At 42.5% G+C, this 25,380-nt stretch overlaps 1 protein-coding gene across 1 annotated transcript in view; it reads left to right on the plus strand.

The window, feature by feature from the left end:
* LOC147033957 (leucine-rich repeat transmembrane neuronal protein 1-like) overlaps window positions 1-25,380 on the plus strand; it is a 399,933-nt gene that overhangs the window by 5,466 nt on the left and 369,087 nt on the right. Inside the window, exon 2 of the mRNA XM_085873816.1 lies at window positions 8,902-9,110. Within this exon, the coding sequence (XP_085729942.1) occupies window positions 8,902-9,110 (209 nt within the window). The remainder of the gene's footprint in view (window positions 1-8,901; window positions 9,111-25,380) is intronic.

Raw genomic sequence — 25,380 nt, forward strand, 5'->3', positions numbered from 1 at the left:
TTCCTCGGACATAGACAGAGCGAGGGGGAGAGACATAGACAGCACTGCCTGGATCCACAAATGGACGGCACTGCCTGGATCCAGACATAGACGGCACTGCCTGGATCCAGACATAGACGGCACTGCCTGGATCCAGACATAGACAGCACTGCCTGGATCCAGACATAGACGGCACTGCCTGGATCCAGACATAGACGGCATTGCCTGGATCCAGACATAGACGGCATTGCCTGGATCCAGACATAGACGGCACAGTCTGGATATGAAGTACGTTTGCAGGGATGACATCTCACCAATTTTAATTTGGAATGTATAAAGGATTTTTTTCAGTGAGATGATCCATAAAATCTGCTCAACTCTTAACTGACGTTTCCATAATTTCTCCAGAACAGGAGCTCCTCAACGATGCTCAGTTGAAAACAAACTCCCATATGCAGCACAGAGACAGTACTGTCTGGATCCACACTTAGACAGCTCTGTCTGGCTCCAGACTTAGACAGAGCTGTCCGGCTCCAGATTTAGACAGAGCTGTCCAGATCCAGATTTAGACAGAGCTGTCCGGCTCCAGATTTAGACAGAGCTGTCCGGCTCCAGATTTTGACAGAGCTGTCTGGCTCCAGATTTAGACAGAGCTGTCCAGATCCAGATTTAGACAGAGCTGTCCAGATCCAGATTTAGACAGAGCTGTCCGGCTACAGACTAAGACAGAGCTGTCCGGCTGCAGATTTAGAAAGAGCTGTCTGGATCCAGATTTAGACAGAGCTGAACGGCTCCAGATTTAGACAGAGCTGTCCGGCTCCAGATTTAGACAGAGCTGTCTGGCTCCAGATTTAGACAGAGCTGTCCGGCTCCAGATTTAGACAGAGCTGTCCAGCTCCAGATTTAGACAGAGCTGTCCAGCTCTAGATTTAGACAGAGCTGTCCAGCTCAAGATTTAGACAGAGCTGTCCGGCTCCAGATTTAGACAGAGCTGTCCGGCTCCAGATTTAGACAGAGCTGTCTGGCTCCAGATTTAGACAGAGCTGTCCGGCTCCAGATTTAGACAGAGCTGTCCGGCTCCAGATTTAGACAGAGCTGTCCGGCTCCAGATTTAGACAGAGCTGTCCGGCTCCAGATTTAGACAGAGCTGTCCGGCTCCAGATTTAGACAGAGCTGTCTGGCTCCAGATTTAGACAGAGCTGTCCGGCTCCAGATTTAGACAGAGCTGTCTGGCTCCAGATTTAGACAGAGCTGTCCAGCTCTAGATTTAGACAGAGCTGTCCAGCTCCAGATTTAGACAGAGCTGTCTGGCTCCAGATTTAGACAGAGCTGTCCGGCTCCAGATTTAGACAGAGCTGTCCAGATCCAGATTTAGACAGAGCTGTCTGGCTCCATACTAAGACAGAGCTGTCTGGCTCCAGATTTAGACAGAGCTGTCTGGATCCAGATTTAGACAGCTGAATGGCTCCAGATTCAGGCAGAGCTGTCTGGCTCCAGATTCAGGCAGAGCTGTCCAGCTCCAGATTTAGGCAGAGCTGTCTGGCTCCAGATTTAGACAGAGTTGTCTGGCTCCAGATTTTGACAGAGCTGTCTGGCTCCAGATTTCGACAGAGCTGTCTGGCTCCAGATTTAGACAGAGCTGTCCTGCTCCAGATTTAAAAAGCTCTGTCCACCTCCAGACTTAATTATTGGAGCATTGAGAGTTTGCACACTTTTGGCCATTCCTCTTATCGAATGCTTGTGAATTATTTCTGTCTTGCCTTTTAACAACTTTGAGCCACTCAATTAAAACCATAAGTGCACATTATGTTTTGCATTCTGCTGGGAAAACTCATGCAGTTATGTTTTAATAACTTGGATATAATGGGTTTCAAAAAAGAAATTGGAACATAATTTTCTTGTTTTCATATTCAATAGATTTTGTCCATCATTACACATGCAGTGATTGTTCACAAGGTATCCCACGGCTGAACGTGTGAGGAAAGTTGAATGCATAAATAGAGAAGACCAAATAAATTATTTGGTAAATGTTTATCCAGCATTTTGGGTGCCCTGAAAATGCATTCAACTTGGGCTGACACTGGTAGGAGAGCTTAGGGCAGTGATCCCCAATCTTCTTGGGCCATGGGAAACAAAAATTGGCAAGTAACACCTTCCAGGCAACATCATTCTGTGGAAAGCAAAATATAGGGAACTACCACTCACAAAAAGTATGTATATATTTACTGGGGGTATTGGGGGTGGGGGAGGAGGAGGGAAGGTATAGGAGGGAAGGTAGGAGTGGGTGAGGAAGGGAGGAAGAGCGAGGAAGGGGGGAAGGTGGGGAGAGCGACACCTCACCAAACATTGCTAAATGCTGCAGAAGGATGGGTGCGAGGAGAGAGAGAGAGAGAGAGAGAGAGAGAGAGAGAGAGAGAGAGAGAGAGAGAGAGAGAGAGAGAGAGAGAGAGAGAGAGAGAGAGAGAGAGCCAAAGATAGTCAGTGACAGAGGTGTGGGAGGAGATTGCTGCATTTTATTCAGAGGGGGGAGTGAGGAGGGGACAGAGAGTGGGGGGGGGGGGTGGGGGTGATAGGAGGAAAAAAAAAAAACAAAGAGAGAAAGGTGAGGGGTGGAGGTGGCATGATCAAAGATAAATGATATGTTATGCTTAAATAAATAAATGCAAACTCATGTCAGAACAGCTGTACACATAACGACACAACAGAGTTTGTAAAGTCATCTGCTGGCACAACTGCAAAAACTTTGATATCCCAGTTTCAGAAAACTCTTGGGAACATGAACAAAAAGCAATCACTGACAACATGGAAGCACACGTACAATCCCATCATGTGTGAACATCGAAAACAAAGCATTGCAACCAGATATCATACTTCCGTACAAAAATGAGAAGAAGTCATTGTAATTGAGGTGTTAATAGCAGTGATTTTGGACTAAACAATGCAGAAATCAAGAAAATGACCAAATACCAAGACCTCAAGAATGAAGTGAAAAGATCCTGGAAGCTGAAGAATGCCAAAATTGTACCAGTGTTCATTGGAGCTGTGGGAGTGATACCAAAGAAACTCACAGGGCTATTAAAAACTATCCCTGGGAATTTTACCACAAACAAACTACAGTTGGAAGCTGTCTGGGACTGAGCAATGATCCTGAAGAGAGCACACAGCAAAAAAACTTTGAGAACAGAAAACTTCACAGCTTGGTCAATGAATCGTGACCCTTTACCAAAATGAAGGTGGATACTTCAAGCCCACCCTGGGAGGACTCCATTCCATATTCTGAAACCCCCATATGTAGATACCCAATCAACGACACACACACACACACACTCATAGGTGGATACTTTGAGACCTGGTTGGTCTACGTTTACACTCCTGAAACCCACCCACATTTGGAGATAGCAGACAACAGCAACTTGCACGTACACACACACACACACACACACACACACACACACACACACACACACACACACACACACACACACACGCACTAATTAAGGTTTCAGTACCCAGCAATTTTAGCCTAAACAATCCAGATAAGGAAAATGACCAAATACCAAGATCTCAAAAATGAAGTGAAAAGGTCCTGGAAGTTGAAGTTTAGGCCAAAATTGCTGGGTACTGAAACCTTAATTAGTGTGTGTGTGTGTGTGTGTGTGTGTGTGTGTGTGTGTGTGTGTGTGTGTGTGTGTATGTGCAAGTTGCTGTTGTCTGCTATCTCCAAATGTGGGTGGGTTTCAGGAGTGTAAACGTAGACCAACCAGGTCTCAAAGTATCCACCTATGAGTGTGTGTGTGTGTGTGTCGTTGATTGGGTATCTACATATGGGGGTTTCAGAATATGGAATGGAGTCCTCCCAGGGTGGGCTTGAAGTATCCACCTTCATTTTGGTAAAGGGTCACGATTCATGGACCAAGCTGTGAAGTTTTCTGTTCTCAATTTTTTTTGCCGTGTGCTCTCTTCAGGATCATTGCTCAGTCCCAGACAGCTTCCAACTGTAGTTTGTTTGTGGTAAAATTCCCATGGATAGTTTTTAATAGCCCTGTGAGTTTCTTTGGTATCACTCCCACAGCTCCAATGAACACTGGTACAATTTTGGCATTCTTCAGCTTCCAGGATCTTTTCACTTCATTCTTGAGGTCTTGGTATTTGGTCATTTTCTTGATTTCTGCATTGTTTAGTCCAAAATCACTGCTATTAACACCTCAATTACAATGACTTCTTCTCATTTTTGTACGGAAGTATGACATCTGGTTGCAATGCTTTGTTTTCGATGTTCATGCATGATGGGATTGTACGTGTGCTTCCATGTTGTCAGTGATTGCTTTTTGTTCATGTTCCCAAGAGTTTTCTGAAACTGGGATATCAAAGTTTTTGCAGTTGTGCCAGCAGATGACTTTACAAACTCTGTTGTGTCGTTATGTGTACAGCTGTTCTGACATGAGTTTGCATTTATTTATTTAAGCATAACATATCATTATCTTTGATCATGCCACCTCCACCCCTCACCTTTCTCTCTTTGTTTTTTTTTTTCCTCCTATCACCCCCACCCCCCACTCTCTGTCCCCTCCTCACTCCCCCCTCTGAATAAAATGCAGCAATCTCCTCCCACACCTCTGTCACTGACTATCTTTGTCTCTCTCTCTCTCTCTCTCTCTCTCTCTCTCTCTCTCTCTCTCTCTCTCTCTCTCTCTCTCTCTCTCTCTCTCTCTCTCTCTCTCTCTCTCTCTCTCTCTCTCTCTCTCTCTCTCTCTCTCTCTCTCTCTCTCTCTCTCTCTCTATATATATATATATATATATATATATATATATATATATATATATATATATATCGTTATATATATATATATATGTTATATATATATTATCGTTATATATATATATATATATATATATATATATATATATATATATATGCATACATACATATATATATATATATATATATATATATATATATATATATATATATATGTCAGAGGACCCGTCTCCTAGCACTGGCAGTTGGTGGATGTTAATATGTCACGATGTGCTTCATCAAAGGTAGGTGAGTTATCTCCGGCCATCTGAACAAGTTGTAAATTCCTGCCATCTGCCATTACCTGCTCCATTCAAACGTCAGGCCTGGCCAACTGCTTCCACAAAAACTTAGGCCAGAATTGTCCTCCCGGCTGACCCCATAATGTTGGAATAGTTGGGGCCATTAATGAAGAAGAGGAAAATGCTTATAACTGTCTTCTTCTTTGATATGCAGCACATAGGTGTCGGTAGCATATAATTTGCTTGGGTCGCAGCTGTGCCACTGATGCAGTCTCACTTGAAAGTTAAAGCAGGAATTCTGACTTTTGCCTGGCTGACAGTGATAGCTCCCCTACTCTTTGCAAAGGAGATCGCTGGATTTTTAACATCCACCAACTAATGCCAGCAGACAAGTCGCCCAGTTTATTTTCCATCCAAGGGATGGCACACACATTGATGCCTCGATTTGCATGTGCAAACACCAGGATGACAGTTTATAGCTCATCAAGATGCGAACCCAGGCAAGAACCCTGAGTGTGCATACCTCTAAGCTATCCTACCAGCCCCCTTACAACTATGTTTGATGATCATACATGTCACTGATTAATAGTCCTATTGATTTTTTATTCTCTCTGTAACTGTGGTTTGAGTTTTATACGAACAAAGATCGTCGGTCCGTTCATGGGATGCCAATACCGATGTGGTCTAACTTTTGAGCAATGCTGTAGTCGATTGTTTCCCATTAGTTCACAATATGCTCTTGTGGCCACTTTATACTGTTGCTGACCTTTAATACAGGCCAGAACCAGACGAACGTTTGGCTAATTATGGCTGTGGACAGCACCAGCCATCAGACACCTGATTAACAAATAATGCTGAATGATATTCATTCCCTTTGGATGATAATTAATGCTTGACTGAGATACTCGATCTGTTGTGAAGAAAGAAAGAGCATATACTGTCCATGTAGATGCTCAGAGACAAGCAGAGACACAAACAGTGAGTATAAATTTATGACTTTTTTAAAGTTTGGATTCAGTTGATTACAGAAATTTAATTCAAAATGAATTAAGAGTTGCCTTCATGTGTGACACTGGTTTGAGAGTTCCTCCCTCCAACTCATCAAAGCTAAATTTCCCGGACAAGATCCATTGTGTTTTGCTGTTTTATTTTCATTCCTCTGTTGTTCGTCGTGTTTTCGTCCAATTTTCTTTGTCAAACCCTGCCAAGTTGTATTGAATTGTCGAATTTGTGTCCCTGTTAAACTCTGACCTAATCCCGAGGGATTGGATAAGTCGGTATGTTGCTCCTGTCTCGGCTGAGACCCCATGTGCTTCATTTTCGCTTATTTTCTCCCAAGTATTGTTAATTCAGATCCTGCAGCTTGATTTCTTTTTCTGTCCCAGCTCCTAATATCATCCAATCTTTCATATGACAAATTACATCTCGAGATGTAATTCTAAGTTGGGGGTACCAAGTCACAGCCCTGTCTGTTGGTAGGTGGATTGCCCGAAACCCTTCATCAAATTTCCATAGGTGACACTCGTTCACATTGTGATGAATAGTTTGATCTGATGACCACAGTCACATGCTGGGCGGTCTTTGAAATTCCATTTTGGAGGTGGTATGATGTCTGAATGAAGAGTCCGGAGACTGTTGAGTGCAGACCACTGTTCCAGGGGAGGTCGAAACCTGGAGGCTCTTCTGTCGGATCACTCACCAGGTCTTTGTTAACAATGTTGTTGTCTGTCCAGAGATTTCACCACTTGTCCTTTGTGAAATTCCACATCACTCAAAACATTTGCAGAGCCCCAGAAAGGCTTGCATGACTTGAGTCGCATATTTGGTAGATTCTGCAGGTCTTCGGTGATTCGGAGCTCTGGGTTAGCTTTGATGCAGTCAAACTCTCTCAGAGCTATTGTCTACTGGCGCACATTAGGAGGTGGGATGTTGGACATGACTGGGAGCCACTGCATGGGTGTTGATTTCAGTGTCCTGCTGATTATCCGCATCAGTGTTTTTAGGACAGTGTCCAAGTGTTTTGTGTGGCTGCTCTCTGCCTAAACAGGAGAAGAGTATTCCAATGCAGAGTACAGAAGAGCAAAGCCAGCAATGCTCGCTCCTTAAAATACAAACAAAACTCTTCTTCACTCCAAAAAAACCCCCCAAAACAAAACACGAACTAAATCTGCCATGCACAGTTCCTCCTTCATTATATATCCCATATCTTTTCAGTATCCCCAAACTGAATCTTTATTTAATGAAACATTACTTCCTTTAAAAGCTCATGACATTAAAAAATAATCCTTTTTAAAATCCATTTTAAATGCCTCCCACAGCTTACGCCTCTATCAGAAACAACCCATGTATTCCCTTTCTTCAAACCCTCCCATCTGCATTCTTAACAATCCTCTTGAAGAAGTTCAGTAACTCAAACGTTTGGGTCTCACTATCAGCCATGATCTTTCGTGGACAAACCACATTACTAATTTGATCTCCAAAGCCCATCGCTGACTGGTCGTCCTCCATTGTACAAAGTTTTTCCTTTGCAAAAATCAACTCTTATCCACCCACAATGCCTTCTTTGGAAGCTGAAGCTTGATGGAGTACTTAACTCCCCTCTGGGCTGATGCCCCTGCCTCAGACCTTGCTCAGCTTTATGGCATGGAAACCAAGGCCTTCATGAGCATTGGCTTCTCCCTTGTTGAAGTTGAGTCTATGAGGCTATCACTTTCCCATCGCAGACAGGTTGGTTGCCTCTCTGTCTTCCACCACTTCCTTTCTAGTCTTGCACCCTCTGCTCTTTCCTTGCCCCCAGCTTCCTGCAGGACATACATGACCCCCCAACAATACCCTTCTGGTGAAACTCCCAAAATACAGGATCACTGTTCACCTCCACTCATTCATTTCTCTTTTCTCCTGCTTGTAGAATCAACTTCCACATTCTTTTTAATCTAATTCTTCCCTTCAGAACTTCAAGACAGTTGTTCACCACTATCTCAGATTATACCTCATCTGAAACCATGATCCTTTATACCCCATTATCTCTCCACAAGCTCACCTCTTTCCAACATTCCTGTTTTCCTTCCTTGGAGTTTGCTTATGCATCGATCTTGTCCATCCCCTGTGTCCTACCACATAACAGTCCACATTCTTCCTCACATTCCTTGTCTTTTAAGTCTCTATTTTATCCCTCAATCCTGTTGTTGTGTGTTTCCCCCAATCCTTCTGTTGATCACTTTGTTCTCTTGCGGCCTGATCCATTCTATGTTCTAGCTTCTCCATGAGCCTCAAATCTCTATATATCAGAGAGATGTTTCACTTTCAAGAGGAATGAAAATTATTTTTGAAGAGAAGATGAAGGAAAATAGAAACCAACCAATTTTATTTCCTTTTAACCCTGAAACCGGTTGTGCACATGCATGCACTGCCAGTTACCTAGCTTTTATAGTAATACCTAGACCATTTTCTTCCTCGCTTTTTTGGGGGGAGGACAATTCTATACTAATGGTCTCAAAAAGCTTTGAGCCTTAGACAACTCAATTGCACTCAATTAAATGCACAGAAGTACCACGTCAAAGTGTCAAAGTCTTCCACAAAGCTTCACATATGTCATCGCACAGTATTTTGATTGGGCTTGTTGCGATCGCACCAATAAGGTATCAAATTAGCTCGCGACTACCACTGTGAATGTATTTGTATTTTCTTATGATGGAATGTCCCAGGAATCCAGTGATTTATAAAATAAATGAACTTTCCATCTAATTGCTTTGAGGTAAAGTTGATCTATTTCTTACCTCGGAAAGCACAATAAAATGGTGGTGATGGTCTCATTACCTGGGAGAAATGTGTAAGCGCATTGACAAACAAGGCCCAGCAGCATTGTACCCTCTCTTTTTCCAGGCTTAGGCGGTTTCGCCCCTACGGCAGCGGCCTGCGGTGCGGCGCTGCTCGCGATGTGGGCCACACTGGCTGGTGCGTCCCCTCGTTGTCCAAACGGTTGTCGTTGTGCGGGGCGGATGGTCTACTGCGAAGCACAGCAACTGGCCGGTATGCCAGTGGGGATTGGACGCGGAACGCAGGGACTCTCTCTTCGCTACAACAGCCTGAAGGTGAGGTGCTTTCAGTCATATATCTGTCATCTCTACAATATGAACGTTTGCAGTGCTTTTGTATAGGCTGGACTGCGATTACAACTTCTCAGAATTGTCATTTTGGATAACATTCCTTCAGTGGCTTCACTTGTGTGATGCAATCAGAAGCAGTGACGTCATCCTGTAAAAAACAATTTGCACAATAAATCCATTGAAAGTGCAACCAGCTTGCATTTAGGCCCTGAGCATCAAGTCAAATAGAAAATTATTCTGTAAACCTTCGTTATAACTATCAGTCCATTTTAGTAATAGATTCATCTCTCATATTTTATCTTTCAGGGAAGAATTATTTCTGACTGAAACACTCATTCATGTAAATGCATATAAATACCACATGCTTATCCAGAGAACACTCCTGGTTCTTAACACTTTTAAAGTTGTAAGCTGATATCAAGTTCCAGGCTGACATCAAACAATTGAATGGTTGTGGCCTGTCTTTACCCATGATCAATATATATATATATATATATATATATATATATATATATATATATATATATATATATATATATATATATATATATATATATATATACATATATACACTAGTAGGATGGCTTAGAAGTACTCACTCTTCTCTGAGCTGTGTAGCCTGTTTGAATCCCGACGCAAGCATAAACTGTCATCCCAGTGTTTCACAGGTAGCGTGATTCATTAATGTTTGTGTCGTCACTCTGATTGACATGAAACTAGTAGTCCCATCTGCTGATATTAGTTAGTGGATGCGAAAGATTCCGTGGTGTCTTGCATGAAGAGTCGGCGAACAATGGCCAAATTCCAAATTACTGCCCTAACTGGGAATATAAAGATAAATATATGTATATATATATATATATATATATATATATATATATATATATATATATATATATATATATATATATATACAGGTTTACAGAACATGCAGAATATGTTGAGAGAGCCTCATTGGCTCTATATATTATATATATATATCTGTATATATATATATATATATATATATATATATATATATATATATATATATATATATATATATATATATATATATATATATATATATTGTTGTGGTTACCAGATTCGCAAACCACCATTCAGGTCCCTTAGGTGAGGTATCTCGGTAAGTGCATGTGTCGTTAGGCCCAAACCCGTTGTCGAGTGGGAATACATGTCATTTATGCGAGCTGCGACTCTTCAGGATAGCCGTTTTTCTTTTACTATCTTTATTTTGGACCAACCGCCATGATTACCATCACAACCACAACAACAACCACCAACCACAACGCCGCTTCACCACAACCGCCACGACCTTTACCGTCACAACTCGCCACCATCGCATCACCGTCATCTCGCGCCACTCATGAGCACCGATGCTGGACTCGTGTAGGGCGCACGTTGAACAGCGTGTACAAAATCACGGATTTTGTGCTTCAAAAACGGATCAAAAACGACACACGCCCACTTTTTGCCGTCCAATCGGTGAGCGAGGGGCGAATTGGCCCCGCCCCCAGGGCGATCGATATATGCAAATTTGTGGATCAAAAAGCCTTCACGCCCACTTTTTCTCGGGCCAATGGGGAGCGAGGTGAAAGGTCGAAGGGAGGGGGTCAAAGGCGAAGTTACGGGGGGATAAAAGGACGGTGTTCGTCAGTCAGAGGAGAGTCGCAAACGAGAACGAGAAGGAGTCGGAACGAAGGAGGACGAGAACGAGAACGAGAAGGAGAAGGAGAAGGAGAAGGAGAACGAGAACGAGAAGGAGTCGGAACGGAGGGGACAAGTGTGGAAGTCTGGAGCCCGAAGCCTGCAGTGGCTGGAGAAGCTGAAGAGAGTCGGATGAGGGAGGGGGTGCTCGCGTCGGTGCCAGGAGCTGCACGCCCGAGGGAGGCCGGCAGCGCGACCTGGCCGAGGTGGAGACGCACACCAGGGATAATAAAGATCCTCTATACCCCGAGCATCAGCAACCCCCTCCTGTTTCCCCCCGCGCTGAGATAGTGCGACCAAGGGGGCCCCGTTCCCACCCCCTGCCAGGCACTGTCCACGAGGCCCGCGGGTTGCGGGGCCATCGCCGCTCCGTGTCTCATCACCAGACGGGTAGGCCCGACCCGGTCTCGGCCTCAGGCCTGCCTCATTCTTGAGGGTATTTCTTTTCCTAGGTTTTGGGTATGTGTTGTCGGCGCCGTCTGTGAAGTAGAATTGTATAAGTGTTGCCGTGTGCTCGGTAGTCGGTATTAGCTCTGCACTGTGTTTTCACTTTTATGTTTGCTTTTTGTGTAAATGGAATTGTGTTTTCTTTTTTTGTGTGCATTTGGTGGAATTGTATTTGTGTGCTTCCCGTGTGCCGCGAATAAATGTGCTTTATTGTTGAACTGTTCTCCCGCTTCGCTTCGTCTTTTCCCCCATTGAACCCTCATCTTGCTTCACGTAAAGGGTTGGTAGTGGGCTGAATACGCCCGATAATTAATCGAACCGTCGAGGTCGACGATAACACCGCTCGGTTATTCTGATAGTACGGAACGGGTCGCTTAAGTGGCCCGTGTCCGAAGTCGACCTGCGGCGAGGTGCGATCGCCCGGTCTACCCTCCGCGTGGGTACTTAGGTAGGTCGAATTTGGCGAGCAACCCTATCCCACGCGGGGGCTGATTGGCTCGATCGCGGTGAGACCGAAAGGTCCACCCGTGACTGGTTCCCGGCGTTAGTCCGAGAGGGTCACGACTGGATTGTCCGTCCGGTGGGCGACGTGCCGCGATTCGGGTTACGTGGCTGTCAGCACGCCGGCGGGCGCGAAGACCGCAACAATATGTATATATATATATATATATATGTATATATATATATGTATATATATATATGTATGTATATATATATATGTATGTATATATATATATATATATGTATATATATATATGTATGTATATATATATATATATGTATGTATATATATATATATATATATATATATATATATATATATATATGTATATATATATATATATATGTATATATATATATGTATATATATATATGTATGTATATATATATATGTATGTATATATATATATATGTATGTATATATATATATATATGTATGTATATATATATATATATGTATGTATATATATATATATATATATATATATATATATATATATATATATATATATATATATATATATATATATATATATATATATATATATATATATATATACACAGGTTTACAGAACATGCAGAATATGTTGAGAGAGCCTCATTGGTATGCATTGGTGTCTGCACTGTCGCTGATGAATTGCCAATAAGCGATGAAACCGGTCTGGCAGCTGAGGGTGTGTGGCATTGGGATTCTCATGTGTGTACTATTTGTGAATGGCTTTATAGCTGTGGAGGAACTCTGGAAAGGGTTTGATACAGCAAAGCCCTTACCTTGTGCAGGCTGTCTTGGTTGCTTAACGCTGCAGTTTCGGCCAGAGGAGCACAGGAGGTGTCAATTTATTTATATAATGCCAGCCACCTGGGTTTAGTTGATGAGGTGAAAACTTATTGGCTGTTCGCTCCATTGGCAGGTGAGAGATGTGGGTGTCTTTCTTTGTTGTTATTATTATTATTATTATTATATATATATATATATATATATGTATATATATATATATATATATATGTATATATATATATATATATATATATATATATATATATATATATATATATATATATATATATATATATATATATATATGAGGCCCCACAAGGAGGAGTGATGTAAGAGACATTTTTTAATGATATGATGATAGGCTCGGATGATAGGGTAAGGGTTAAAATAGTGCTATATGGCATTAACTCCAAAATGGCCGATATGTCCCTTACATCACTCCTCCTCACGGCGTCTCATATATATATATATATATGTATGCATGTATATGTATATATATATATATATATATATATATATATATATATATATATATATATATATATATATATATATATATATATATATATATATATATATATATATATATACACACACACATACATGCATACATTGTTGTGTACTTGCCGGTTAAGACAGTCCTGGAGGATAGTGGAGCACTTCTACCTTGGAGGCAAACACATGATCCTTGGAGATTATAGCACACACGGGATGGAGGGCAGCAATGCAGGCATAGCAGACGGAGGCACAAGGGTTTATACTTGAACCCATAACAAATAGACTGACACAGATAAATTAACAAAACTAAAGGTTTAATGAACATAAATGAAATATTTATGTTGGAAATAAATGAAAACATGATGTAATAAAATAAATCAAAGCATGAGGTTATGAAATGTGTATTAAATTAATTCCGAAAGTTGAGACATCTTCACACACGGGTACAAAACATACAATGGGAAAGATAAAGTGAAAGAAAATATTTTCCTTTATTCTGGCACTTAGCTGGGTGTCCAGATTTGAACTTTTCTGAGCTTGGGGATTGAACCATGTCATCCTGCGTGGGAAACCACACCCGAAAATGGTGCCAAGCCGCTCTCTGGGAAGGAAGAGTATGCGAGGTAATTTGTGTGGAGGTATTCAACACCAGGGCTCATCAACCACCATGCAGCTTCTTCTCACTAACGAGTATATCGACTATGCTCCTCTTACACCAGGTCCGTTCACTGCAAATGGGTGCCGCCTTTCTCTTTAACCATACGACGGGACGATTTCTGATGCCCTGAGATAAGACCACATGGCGCGTTATTTTTCTCTTATCCTCCCCTCAGAAACTACAACTTCACGACTCATCCAATCAAACAATAGCAAGCATATTATTTCAGCACGTGAACAAATTCACCCCAGCACAAACAGCGAGAGTCGCGCTGCTGTTTCATCGTGCCGAGAGGAGAAGCCAGCCAGCGAGACCGTCTCAATCACATCCACCTCATGCAAATTGATATATCATGTCCTCTCTCTCACATCACATCGACCAATCATCAGCCTCTTGGGCAGGACTTGCTGGTACCAAGCCGGGAAGATGAGGTTTTTGCCTTCTCAGAAATGTTTGGCTCTGTTGTTGTTGTTGTTGTTGTTGTTGTTGTTGTTGTTGTTGCAAGAATGTAATTTTTATTGCTGGCTTGTAAATGCAAAAACATAGGAAAAGGTCATAGGGGGCAATCACATACTGGGAGAAATTAGCCTTAACCCCTACCTAATTAACACAGCACCGTACCCCATGCGGTGACATTTAACTAACTTAAGCTGACAGTTTTCCCTACTTAATTTACATTGAGATGTCTCCTGCACATCCACAGACCACGCCAGACTGTACAATCCTACCTTTACTTCCTCCATTCCTCCATCTATTTCCTCCATCTACCCCACAAACATAACTCTCTCTCTCTCTCTCTCTCTCTCTCTCTCTCTCTCTCTCTCTCTCTCTCTCTCTCTCTCTCTCTCTCTCTCTCTCTCTCTCTCTCTCTCTCTCTCTCTCTCTCTCTCTCTCTCTCTCTCTCTCTCTCTCTCTCTCTCTCTCTCTCTCTCTCTCTCTCTCTCTCTCTCTCTCTCTCTCTCTCTCTCTCTCTCTCTCTCTCTCTCTCTCTCTCTCTCTATATATATATATATATATATATATATATATATATATATATATATATATATATATATATATATATATATATATATATATATATATATATATATATATATATATATACACATCATCTCTTCTTCTTCTTTCGGCTGCTCCCGTTGGGGGTCGCCACAGCGGATCATCTGTTATGATCCGCATAATGATTTGGCACAGGTTTTACGCTGGATGCCCTTCCTGACGCAACCCTGGTCGCCTCTTACGACACAGGGATATATATATATATATATATATATATATATATATATATATATATATATATACATATACATGAGCCCCTAAGAACCAGACCGGGCCATCCCACCTTTTTTGTGAAATTGAGTTATGAACGTCTTCAGGTGCACAAAACTGATACCTTTCAGGGCCAAAATGGGCCAACCCATCAGAATATATTATGATAAGGATATAAGCAAAAAACCTCTCTGGCTCTGTTAATATGCATCTGACTTGCCAGAGCCTGAATGGGCCATCCCACATTTCCCCCATGATTTCATGTGGGACATGTGCTACCTGCTTAAATCATGTATAGATAAAATTCTGCATTAATTATCGTTATTTATCCTTAGGTATTTTTTATTGTCATTGGCTCACTGTGACACAGGAGACTGAGAACTTTGAGTCCCTTTTTCTCAAAAGTACACCAAGATGGGACGGCCCGGTATGGTTTCCACCATTCTTTGGACTGCATTACTAACCCTAAAACGTCCAAAAACAGTTTTCAACCAGATTTTTCCAGATTTTGTTTTTTTGAATCCTTCCAACAATTGTTTTTTAAATTTAGGGTTTTATTGTTTGTACCAGTTTATCTTTTTGGAATGTTTCATAATATCCTGTAATTATGGAGACAACTTCATATTTTGAATTGAAAATGGTGAAATTTCGAAACTCCTTCCACTCCACCATGCCCCCCCATCCCTACCTTGCCCCCACTTCATTCTACCTTGCCCTTCCCCATAGTGTCCAACCCAGCCACTATTCTTCCACCATGCTTTTTTCATAACCCTCTTGGTTTCCTCACTCTCCATATTTATTTATCTTCCTTTTTAGAACCCCACCTGTGGCATTTCCCATGATGTGGCTGAAGCTATAATGCCTGTTGTTTTTGTATCACTGACATGTCAGTGGTATCTTTTTATCACCTCTCTGAAAGATATACTGTAACTCCGTCTGCTCTCTCAGATCTCTGACTCTCTCCAACTCCTTTCGGATGCACATTTTCTTCCAATAACACCTCCCTGGTTAAACTAAAAAATCCAGTCTTCCTGCACACCTCAAATCTTTTGTTTCTCTTGTCACCATTTGTATAATTATGTGCTGGAGGTTGTTTGACCACTCTGTTCAAAATATGAAGTTGTCCCCATAATTACAGAGATTGCTCGACCCCCGACCACACCACCCTCTTCCCTCCAGGGTTTCAAGCAAGCAGTGCACCGAAATATCATGTCATTCGTCATGTCAATGTCTATTATCTCCATTAACTCCTCTCCCCTACTCCTCATGTCAATCTTTATTACCCCCATTAACCTTTACTTGCAGGTTACTGTGTTTCCTCCCGTCTTCTCTTTCCCCTTTTCCTGTTCATTCATTCCCTTGCTTGTTGTGTTAAATTACAGCCACACTGTCAGTATGATGCCCTTTTACCCTCTTTTACCCTCCAATCACTCTTCTGTGATGCTTGATATTATATATATATATATATATATATATATATATATATATATATATATATATATATATATATATATATATATATATATATATATATATATATATATTGAAACATGTGGAGTGTGACAAGCACTCCCCCAATCTCCATTGGACATAGTTCTACATCAAAGCATCACCTCAAACCCAAAGGCCCCAACCTGGTGACTCTGTCAAACAGACAAAGATTACATGGTTGACATCAGTTAAACATCAGACAGAGCCACCTCTCCAGATTTCTTACTTATTTTCCCTCATCAGGATGGCATACCGATAAATAATGAACCAGCGATGACCACATTCGTCCTTTATACATCAGACTCATCTCCTGACTGTTATGGTGAGCATCGCCAAGGGTTATGTCTCACACGGTAAAACCGCAAAATCCACAAAGAACAACCATCCGTCTGCCACCCAGACGATTGTTCCCACTAATGCAAACCATTCAACCAGAAGGCACGTGATGTGATCGGTGGGTAAATCAAAACTTGTGGAGTGTGACCAGCACTCCCCTGATCTCCAATGCACATAGTCTGACACCAAAGGATATATATATATATATATATATATATATATATATATATATATATATATATATATATATATATATATATATATATATATATATATATATATATATATATATATATATATATATACATAATTACAAATTCAAAGCTGAAATGTCTTGCGTCAATAAGTATTCAACCACCTGAGTCAATACTTTGTCGAATCAGCTTCGGCAGCGATTATAGCGTAGTGTCCTCTTCAGTATGTCATTATCAGTTTTGCACATGTGGATTTGGGGATTTTCTCCCATTTTTCCTTGGAGATTTGCTCAATCTCTGTCAAGTTGGATGGGGATCATCGGTGAACAGCAATCTTCAAGTCTTTCCACAGAGTTTCAATGGGATTCAAGTCTGGGCTTTGGCTGGGCCACTCAAAGACTTTCAAATTCTTATTCTACAACCATTCCAGTATTGTTTTGGCTGTATGCTTGGCGTCATTGTCCTGTTGGAACGTATTTTCACTTGACTCAAAGGTCTTTTCCACTCTGGAGCAGGTTCTCTTCAAGGATTTGCCTGTATTTGTCTCCATTCATTGTTCAGTCTATCCTTACAAGTCTCCCAGTCCCTGCCACTGAAAAGCATCCCCATTGCATGATGCTGCCACCACCATGCTTCAAGGTAGAAATGGTGTAAGATGGGTGATGAGCTGTGCTCGGTTTCTGCGAGATGTCGCGTTTTGCATTCAGGCCAAAGAGTTCAGTTTTCATCTCATCTGACCACAGAATCTTTTCCCTCATTTTCTCAGTCTTTCATGTTCCTTTTTGCAAACTCCAGGCATGATGTCATGTGCCTTTTTCTCAGGAGTGGCTTCCATCTGTCCACTCTCCCATAAATCCCAGATTTGTGAAGTGCTGCAGAGGTTGTTGTCCTTCCGGCAGGTTCTCCCATCTCATCCAAGGAACTCTGTAGTTCTGTGATAGTGGTCATTGGGTTATTGGTCACCTCCCTGGCCAAGGTCCTTCTTGCCCGGTTGCTCAGTTTGGTCGGATGGCTAGCTCTAGGAAGAATCTGGTTAGTTCCATATTCATTCTATTTCCTAATGATGGAGCTCACTGTGCTTTTGGGATCTTTCAACACTCAATAAATTATTTTATACTCTTCCCCAGATCTATGTCTCCTCACAATTCTATCTCGGAGTTCTCCAGACAGTTACTTGGACTTCATGGTGGAGTGTCTGTTCTGTCTTCACCGTCAACTGTGGGACCTTATAGAGAAAGGTGTGTTTCTTTCTAAATCATGTTCAATCAATTCAATTGGCCACAGTTGGACTCCATCCAAGTTGTAGAGAAATCTCAAGGTTAATCAATGGAAGTTGGATGCACCTGAGCTCAATTTGGAGTGGCATAACAAAACGGTTTAATACTTATTGACACAAGATATTTCAGCTTTTCAGCAATTAATTTGTAAAAAATTCTAAAACCATATTTTCTCTTTGTGATAATGGGGTACTTTGTGTAGATCAGTGACAAAAAAATTAAATTTAATCCAATTTTAAATTCAAGCTGTAACACAACAAAATATGACAAAAGTCGAGGGGTGTGAATACTTTCTGAAGGCACTGTGTGAGTATATATAAATATATATATATATATATATATATATATATATATATATATATGTATATATATATATATATATATATATATATATATATATATATATATATATATATATATATATATATATATATATATATATATATATATATATATATATATACTGAACAAAAATATAAACACACCAACCTAAATATCTAAGTCAAGATTGCCATTTTGGGAAAATGGTCAAACCGATGATATGTTTGAGCAATGGTTCCTTTGTTTTGCTCAAGACAGATGTTCCCATTGAAATTGACCACTCTGAGTGTGTGGACTCACACGTTGAGTAATCCTTCCCATGAGCACCATGGGGCTTGACAGAGTGATGGTCAGTGAGCGTGACCAGGTCACAAACACTCCCTATAGCTTGCCCTATAAAAGGCCTCCCCAAAATGTGGACTGGTGCCAAATGTCAACATGCCACAGATGTCACAAATCTTGAGGGAGCGCACCATTGGCATGCTGAATGCTGGGACGTCAGTACGGGCCGTTGCAGCACACTTCAATGTCCACCACTCCACCATTAGCCGCCTGAGAACGCGCCTCAGAGAGACTGGAAGCACCGTGAACCGCCCACATGCCCGGCGACCACGTGTGACCACCGCCGGTCAGGATCGTCACATGAGGCTGCAACATCTCCGGGATCGACTCCGACCTTCCACGAGGACTGCCAATGAGACTGTCGGGCTGCATAACAGGCGCATTTCAGCCCAGACGGTGCGTAACCGCTTGAGGGAGGCCAACCTCCGAGCCCGCCGACCACACCGGGGACTCGACCTCACTGCAGTCCGGCGTCAGACCCGACTCAACTGGGCCAATGTTCACTTGCGCTGGACCCTCGCACGATGGAGGAGAGTGCTGTTCACCGATGAGTCGTGGTTCCAGCTGTATCGGGCTGATGGCAGACTCCGCGTCTGGCGTCGGGCTGGGGAGCGCTACACTGACGCCAATGTCCTTCGTCGGGTGTCACACGGTGGTGCCAGTGTTATGGTGTGGGCAGGCATATGCCATGGAGAGCGCACTCGGCTTCATTTCATTGAAGGCAACTTGAACGGGCAGCGGTACAGGGACGAGATACTCAGACCCATCGTCGTGCCGTTTGTGCGCCTTCACCATGTGACGTTTCAGCACGACAATGCTCGCCCCCATGTTGCCAGGATCTGCATGGACTTCCTCGGTGAGGAGGAGATTGATGTCCTCGACTGGCCTCCATATTCTCCCGACATGTCGCCCATCGAGCACCTTTGGGACGTTCTTGATCGACGCGTACGACAACGTTACGCAGTCCCAGAGAATGTCCGCCAGCTCCGTGTGGCTCTCCAGGAGGAATGGGAAAACATCCCTCAGGCCACCATCGATAATCTGGTGATGTCCATGCGCCGGAGATGCACCGCTCTGCGCGACGCCAACGGTGGACACACCCGCTACTGACTGTGTGAACTCTGACAGTGACACCTCGGTTGTGTCGGCTGTTGTAGCGCAAAGACTCGCCAGAATTCTCAAGGAACTCTTTGAAATTTAATGCTCAATTGTCATGGATTCTATAACCAAATTGTTGTGAAGATTTAGTATTAATGAGTTCGAGGTAAAATAGTAACAATCGCTTGGTGCGTTTATATTTTTGCGCTTGGTGCGTTTATATTTTTGTTCAGTGTATATATATATATATATATATATATATATATATATTGTTGTGGTTACCAGATTCGCAAACCACCATTCAGGTCCCTTAGGTGAGGTATCTCGGTAAGTGCATGTGTAGTTAGGCCCAAACCCGTTGTCTAGTGGGAATACATGTCATTTATGCGAGCTGCGACTCTTCAGGATAGCCGTTTTTCTTTTACTATCTTTATTTTGGACCAACCGCCATGATCACAACCACAACATCAACCACCGACCACAACCACCGCTTCACCACAACTGCCACGACCTTCACGCACACCTCACAACCGTAGCATCGCCACCGTTCTTGCCCCGCTGTGGGTACCGGTGTTGGACTCATGCAGAACGCGCGTCGAACAGCGTGTACAAAATCACGGATTTTGTGCTTCAAAAACGGATCAAAAACGACACACGCCCACTTTTTGCCGTCCAATCGGTGAGCGAGGGGCGATTTGGCCCCGCCTCCAGAACGATCGATATATGCAAATTTGTGGATCAAAAAGCCTTCACGCCCACTTTTTCTCGGGCCAATGGGGAGCGAGGTGAAAGGTCAAAGGGAGGGGGTCAAAGGCGAAGTTACGGGGGGATAAAAGGACGGTGTTCGTCAGTCAGAAGAGAGTCGCAAACGAGAACGAGAAGGAGTCGGGAACGAGAGAGAGTCGCAAACGAGAACGAGAAGGAGTCGAGAACGAGAAGGAGTCGGAACGGAGGGGACGAGTGTGGAAGACTGGAGCCCGAAGCCGGCAGTGGCTGGAGAAGCTGAAGAGAGTCGGACGAGGGGGTGCTCGCGTCGGTGCCAGGAGCTGCATGCCCGAGGGAGGCCGGCAGCGCGACCTGGCCGAGGTGGAGACGCACACCAGGGATAATAAAGATCCTCTATACCCCGAGCATCAGCAACCCCCTCCTGTTTCCCCCCGCGCTGAGATAGTGCGACCAAGGGGGCCCCGTTCCCACCCCCTGCCAGAGACCGTCCACGAGGCCCGCGGGTTGCGGGGCCATCGCCGCTCCGCGTCTCATCACCAGACGGGTAGGCCCGACCCGGTCTCGGCCTCAGGCCTGCCTCATTCTTGGGGATATTCTTTCCTTGGTTTTGGGTATGTGTTGTCGGCGCCGTCTGTGAAGTAGAATTGTATAAGTGTTGCCGTGTGCTCGGTAGTCGGTATTAGCTCTGCACTGTGTTTTCACTTTTATGTTTGCTTTTTGTGTAAATGGAATTGTGTTTTCTTTTTTTGTGTGCATTTGGTGGAATTGTATTTGTGTGCTTCCCGTGTGCCGAGAATAAATGTGCTTTATTGTTGAACTGTCTCCCGCTTCGCTTCGTCTTTTCCTCCATTGAATCCCCATCTTGCTTCACGTAAAGGGTTGGTAGTGGGCTGAATACGCCCGATAATTAATCGAACCGTCGAGGTCGACGATAACACCGCTCGGTTATTCTGATAGTACGGAACGGGTCGCTTAAGTGGCCCGTGTCCGAAGTCGACCTGCGGCGAGGTGCGATCGCCCGGTCTACCCTCCGCGTGGGTACTTAGGTAGTTCGAATTTGGCGAGCAACCCTATCCCACGCGGGGGCTGATTGGCTCGATCGCGGTGAGACCGAAAGGTCCACCCGTGACTGGTTCCCGGCGTTAGTCCGAGAGGGTCACGACTGGATTGTCCGTCCGGTGGGCGACGTGCCGCGATTCGAGTTACGTGGCCGTTCGCACGCCGGCGGGCGCGAAAACCGCAACAATATATATATATATATATATATATATATATATATATATATATATATATATATATATATATATATATCTTCATATATATATATATATATATATATATATATATATATATATATATATATATAATCTTCCCTCTCTCCCCCCTCCTTCACCCAAACCCTGCTATTCCTCCCATACATATGGATCATACGATGACCCCCACAGTTGTTTAATGACACCTTTTTTTTAAAGAACTTAAATTTAATATGATCTTTTCCAACATCCTCTTTCATGCATCTAACATAGTTCAGGGTCATTTTTTATTGAGTTAGCTATTTCGGCTGGTCCCATTTTGTGCAGAAATAAGTTATCATTTCGTGGTGGAATGTGGTCTACAATTGTTCTTTCATCATGGGAACCTGTTGATTCAGAAAATACCGCATACTAAGATGGATGTTTAGTTATTGAACCTCAAAATTACAACAAAAAAAATCGCCGCCATCACGTCGTAAGTATTCATTTATTTATGATTGAAAGGTCGTATATCAATTATGAATACATTATATTTACAGTTTTAACAGCTAGAAATAATGTTAAAGATATAACCATGTCTTCGGCGGTGGACTGCTTCATGATATATATATATACATTCCTGGACTATAATTAAAATGAATAGCTTACATCATTGGCTTAGCATGTTTGGGTGGTGGCTTGGGATCCGAGGGTCCTGAGTTCACCCTCCCTATCCTAGGGTCCTCTCTATCCTGGTGTTGGCTTAGTGGTTAGGGTGGTGGCTTGGGATCCTAAGGTCCTGAGTTCGAGTTCTGTTGTCTGCTGAATTAACCCCAGGGGGTTGACTCAGCCTGTCATCCTTCTGAGGTTGGTGAAATGAGTACCAGTATCACAGCTAAAAGGCTGCACACGAAGGGAAGGGATGTTTTTGGATTTATTAAATCTGGTATTGTTTTGACGCAGGCATGATGGGCCCAATGGCCTCCTCCTGCGCATAATTTCCTTGTCATTCCTTGTAATTCAACGACGTGTGTTGCAAACTCCTAACAGCATGCAAGAACCCACTATAATGTCCCACAGCCATGATATTTACTCCAATGATATGGAATTATTGCTCATCTACATCAATGCTCATACAGTCTCCTGACCATCTGCAGCTTCTTGACTTTTTGCATTTGCAGTTGTTGGAAGAGCATCTCGTGTTACAGACACATGTACTAAGTTGTAAACAGGATTCAGGCACAAGAGGTAGGGTCATCAGCACTGGTTTCAGGTTGTAATATTTAATTTTCCATCCCATGCTGGTACTATCTGGGGTATTGGTCGACAGGTAGCTGTGTCCATCCATCTGAAAGTTTGGCAGTGAGAACTCAAGATATGATGTTTCATAGCGTCACTCATTGGAGGGAGAAGTTCTTGATGGACTGCTTTCTTGAACAACATAGATCTTGCCATATCTGTTGTCAACACATCAGGTATGTTGTAGATCTTGCAAATAAACTTCTCTCCATTTGATATTGTTTCTTCCGTCAAGGTTCTCTACCGAGACAGTCAGCGGCTGCTTGTGTCCGAAGTAGACAGAGCATTTTTCTTGTTGTGTCCTGACATAAATTAGGTGGCATCGCATCCAGTAAGAGAATTAAATGGTTATTGAAGTTGGACGGATGAAGGTTACAATTTGTGTGCACAAATGATATCTTTGACAGGGATGAACTTTGACTTATTGAATGTCCCACCTTCAACAACAAGTGTGATGCAATGAGCACGTAAGATCTACATGCTTTGGTGTGCACTCTCCCTCCCCCCCCGCCCCCACTAACACCAAATACAATATATTGAGCCAAAATTCATACTCTATTTATGAAGACAGTGTTAGGGTCATCATTTTCATCATCTTCATTCAGGTTAGTGTCCGACTCATTCTCAGTATCACTAAGCACATTCTGACCATATAGCACCTTGATAATCATAAACAGACTTTCAGGAATGCAGGCAAGTACATCTACCTTTTTCACAAGCATCCCTGTGTATGGTTTATGACAAGGGATGTCTGTTCTGAGTTTCAGAGCAACATGAACCAATGAAAGAAACGCATCATCTGTATCATCTATGGTGGGTGTGAATGTTCATGTTATACATTCCGTATCTTTTGATGAAGACATCAACTTGTGAATTGGAACACGAGCTATTTTCTGGGATCCATTACTGTGCGTTTATCACAGTCTTCACTTCTTTGAAAAACATGGAATTCATACACATCACAAACGAGTCGTTTCACTTTGTCAATAAATGATGACCTTCAACATTGGAAAAATGAAGGAATGTCCTCTCCTTATGATATCTGTTCTGTATCTGTTCCTGTCTTCAGTTGTATCCAGAATTGATCCTTGTTTTACGATTCATTAAGCTCCGTGCAGAGCAATGCCGTTGCAATGTCATTGTATTTAGGAGTATCTCTAATCCTGGCAATACCTCTCATGAAGGATCCATAGCAGTTCAGATGATACTTTCCCTCTGCAGAAATCAGGTCGTTGCAGTCAACCGATGCTATACTGAGTTTTTTTTTGTCAAACTTTACTGCCTCCACAATGCTATCTTTCATTCTTATCACATGAGGACACTGACTATCTTTCATTGACATCTGACAGAACCATGCATAGTTCCCAGCGCAGTGGCTTACTCGAGCTTCCATGTTTTCTCTGAACATCACTGCGGCTGATGCTCGGTTCAAGTTGGCTGAAGTTGACGTCAATATATAATTTTTTCCTATGTCCGAAAACCATGAATGGCATGATTTATGCCAAGGAAGAGTTTCTTTCGATGCTCCTAAATTTCAAACTAAAAACTAAAATGCTCAAAAATGGATGGATGGATGGATGGTCAAAAACTAAAAAATCTATCTTGGTAAGCAGCATTTTCAGATCCAGTAGGTCAAAATCGTAGAGACACGGCGAAGTCCACCAATATACTCCGAAATGCCTTTTCAATTACTTTGAGGACTGTTTTCAAGATTTCGTCCTTGACTAATATGTATAACAATTCAATGGGGATAACACAACCACTTTGTGGAAGCATCCTTGCCTTTGAGTTGTCTACTCTGGGTTTTATTCCCAATACAACTACAAACTGTCACCATGGTTTTTCACACTCAAGGTGTTGCAACAAAGAGTTCACCATTCATCAGATGGGACAATATACTAGGTCTCCTATCTGTTAACATTCACTGGTAGGTATTAAAGATAAATATGTCTCCTCAAGTGTAGGCTATTGTGTGTCGGTGTCTCCCCAAGAGCAGGCTATTGTGTGTTGGTGCCTACCCAAGATTAGACTATTGTGTGTCAGTGTCTACCCAAGAGTAGGCTATTGTGTGTTGGTGTCTA

This window comes from Eptatretus burgeri, chromosome 1, assembly GCF_056783735.1.
Source record: "Eptatretus burgeri isolate ZD-2024b chromosome 1, Ebu_testis_v1, whole genome shotgun sequence".
Classification (NCBI taxonomy): domain Eukaryota; kingdom Metazoa; phylum Chordata; class Myxini; order Myxiniformes; family Myxinidae; genus Eptatretus; species Eptatretus burgeri.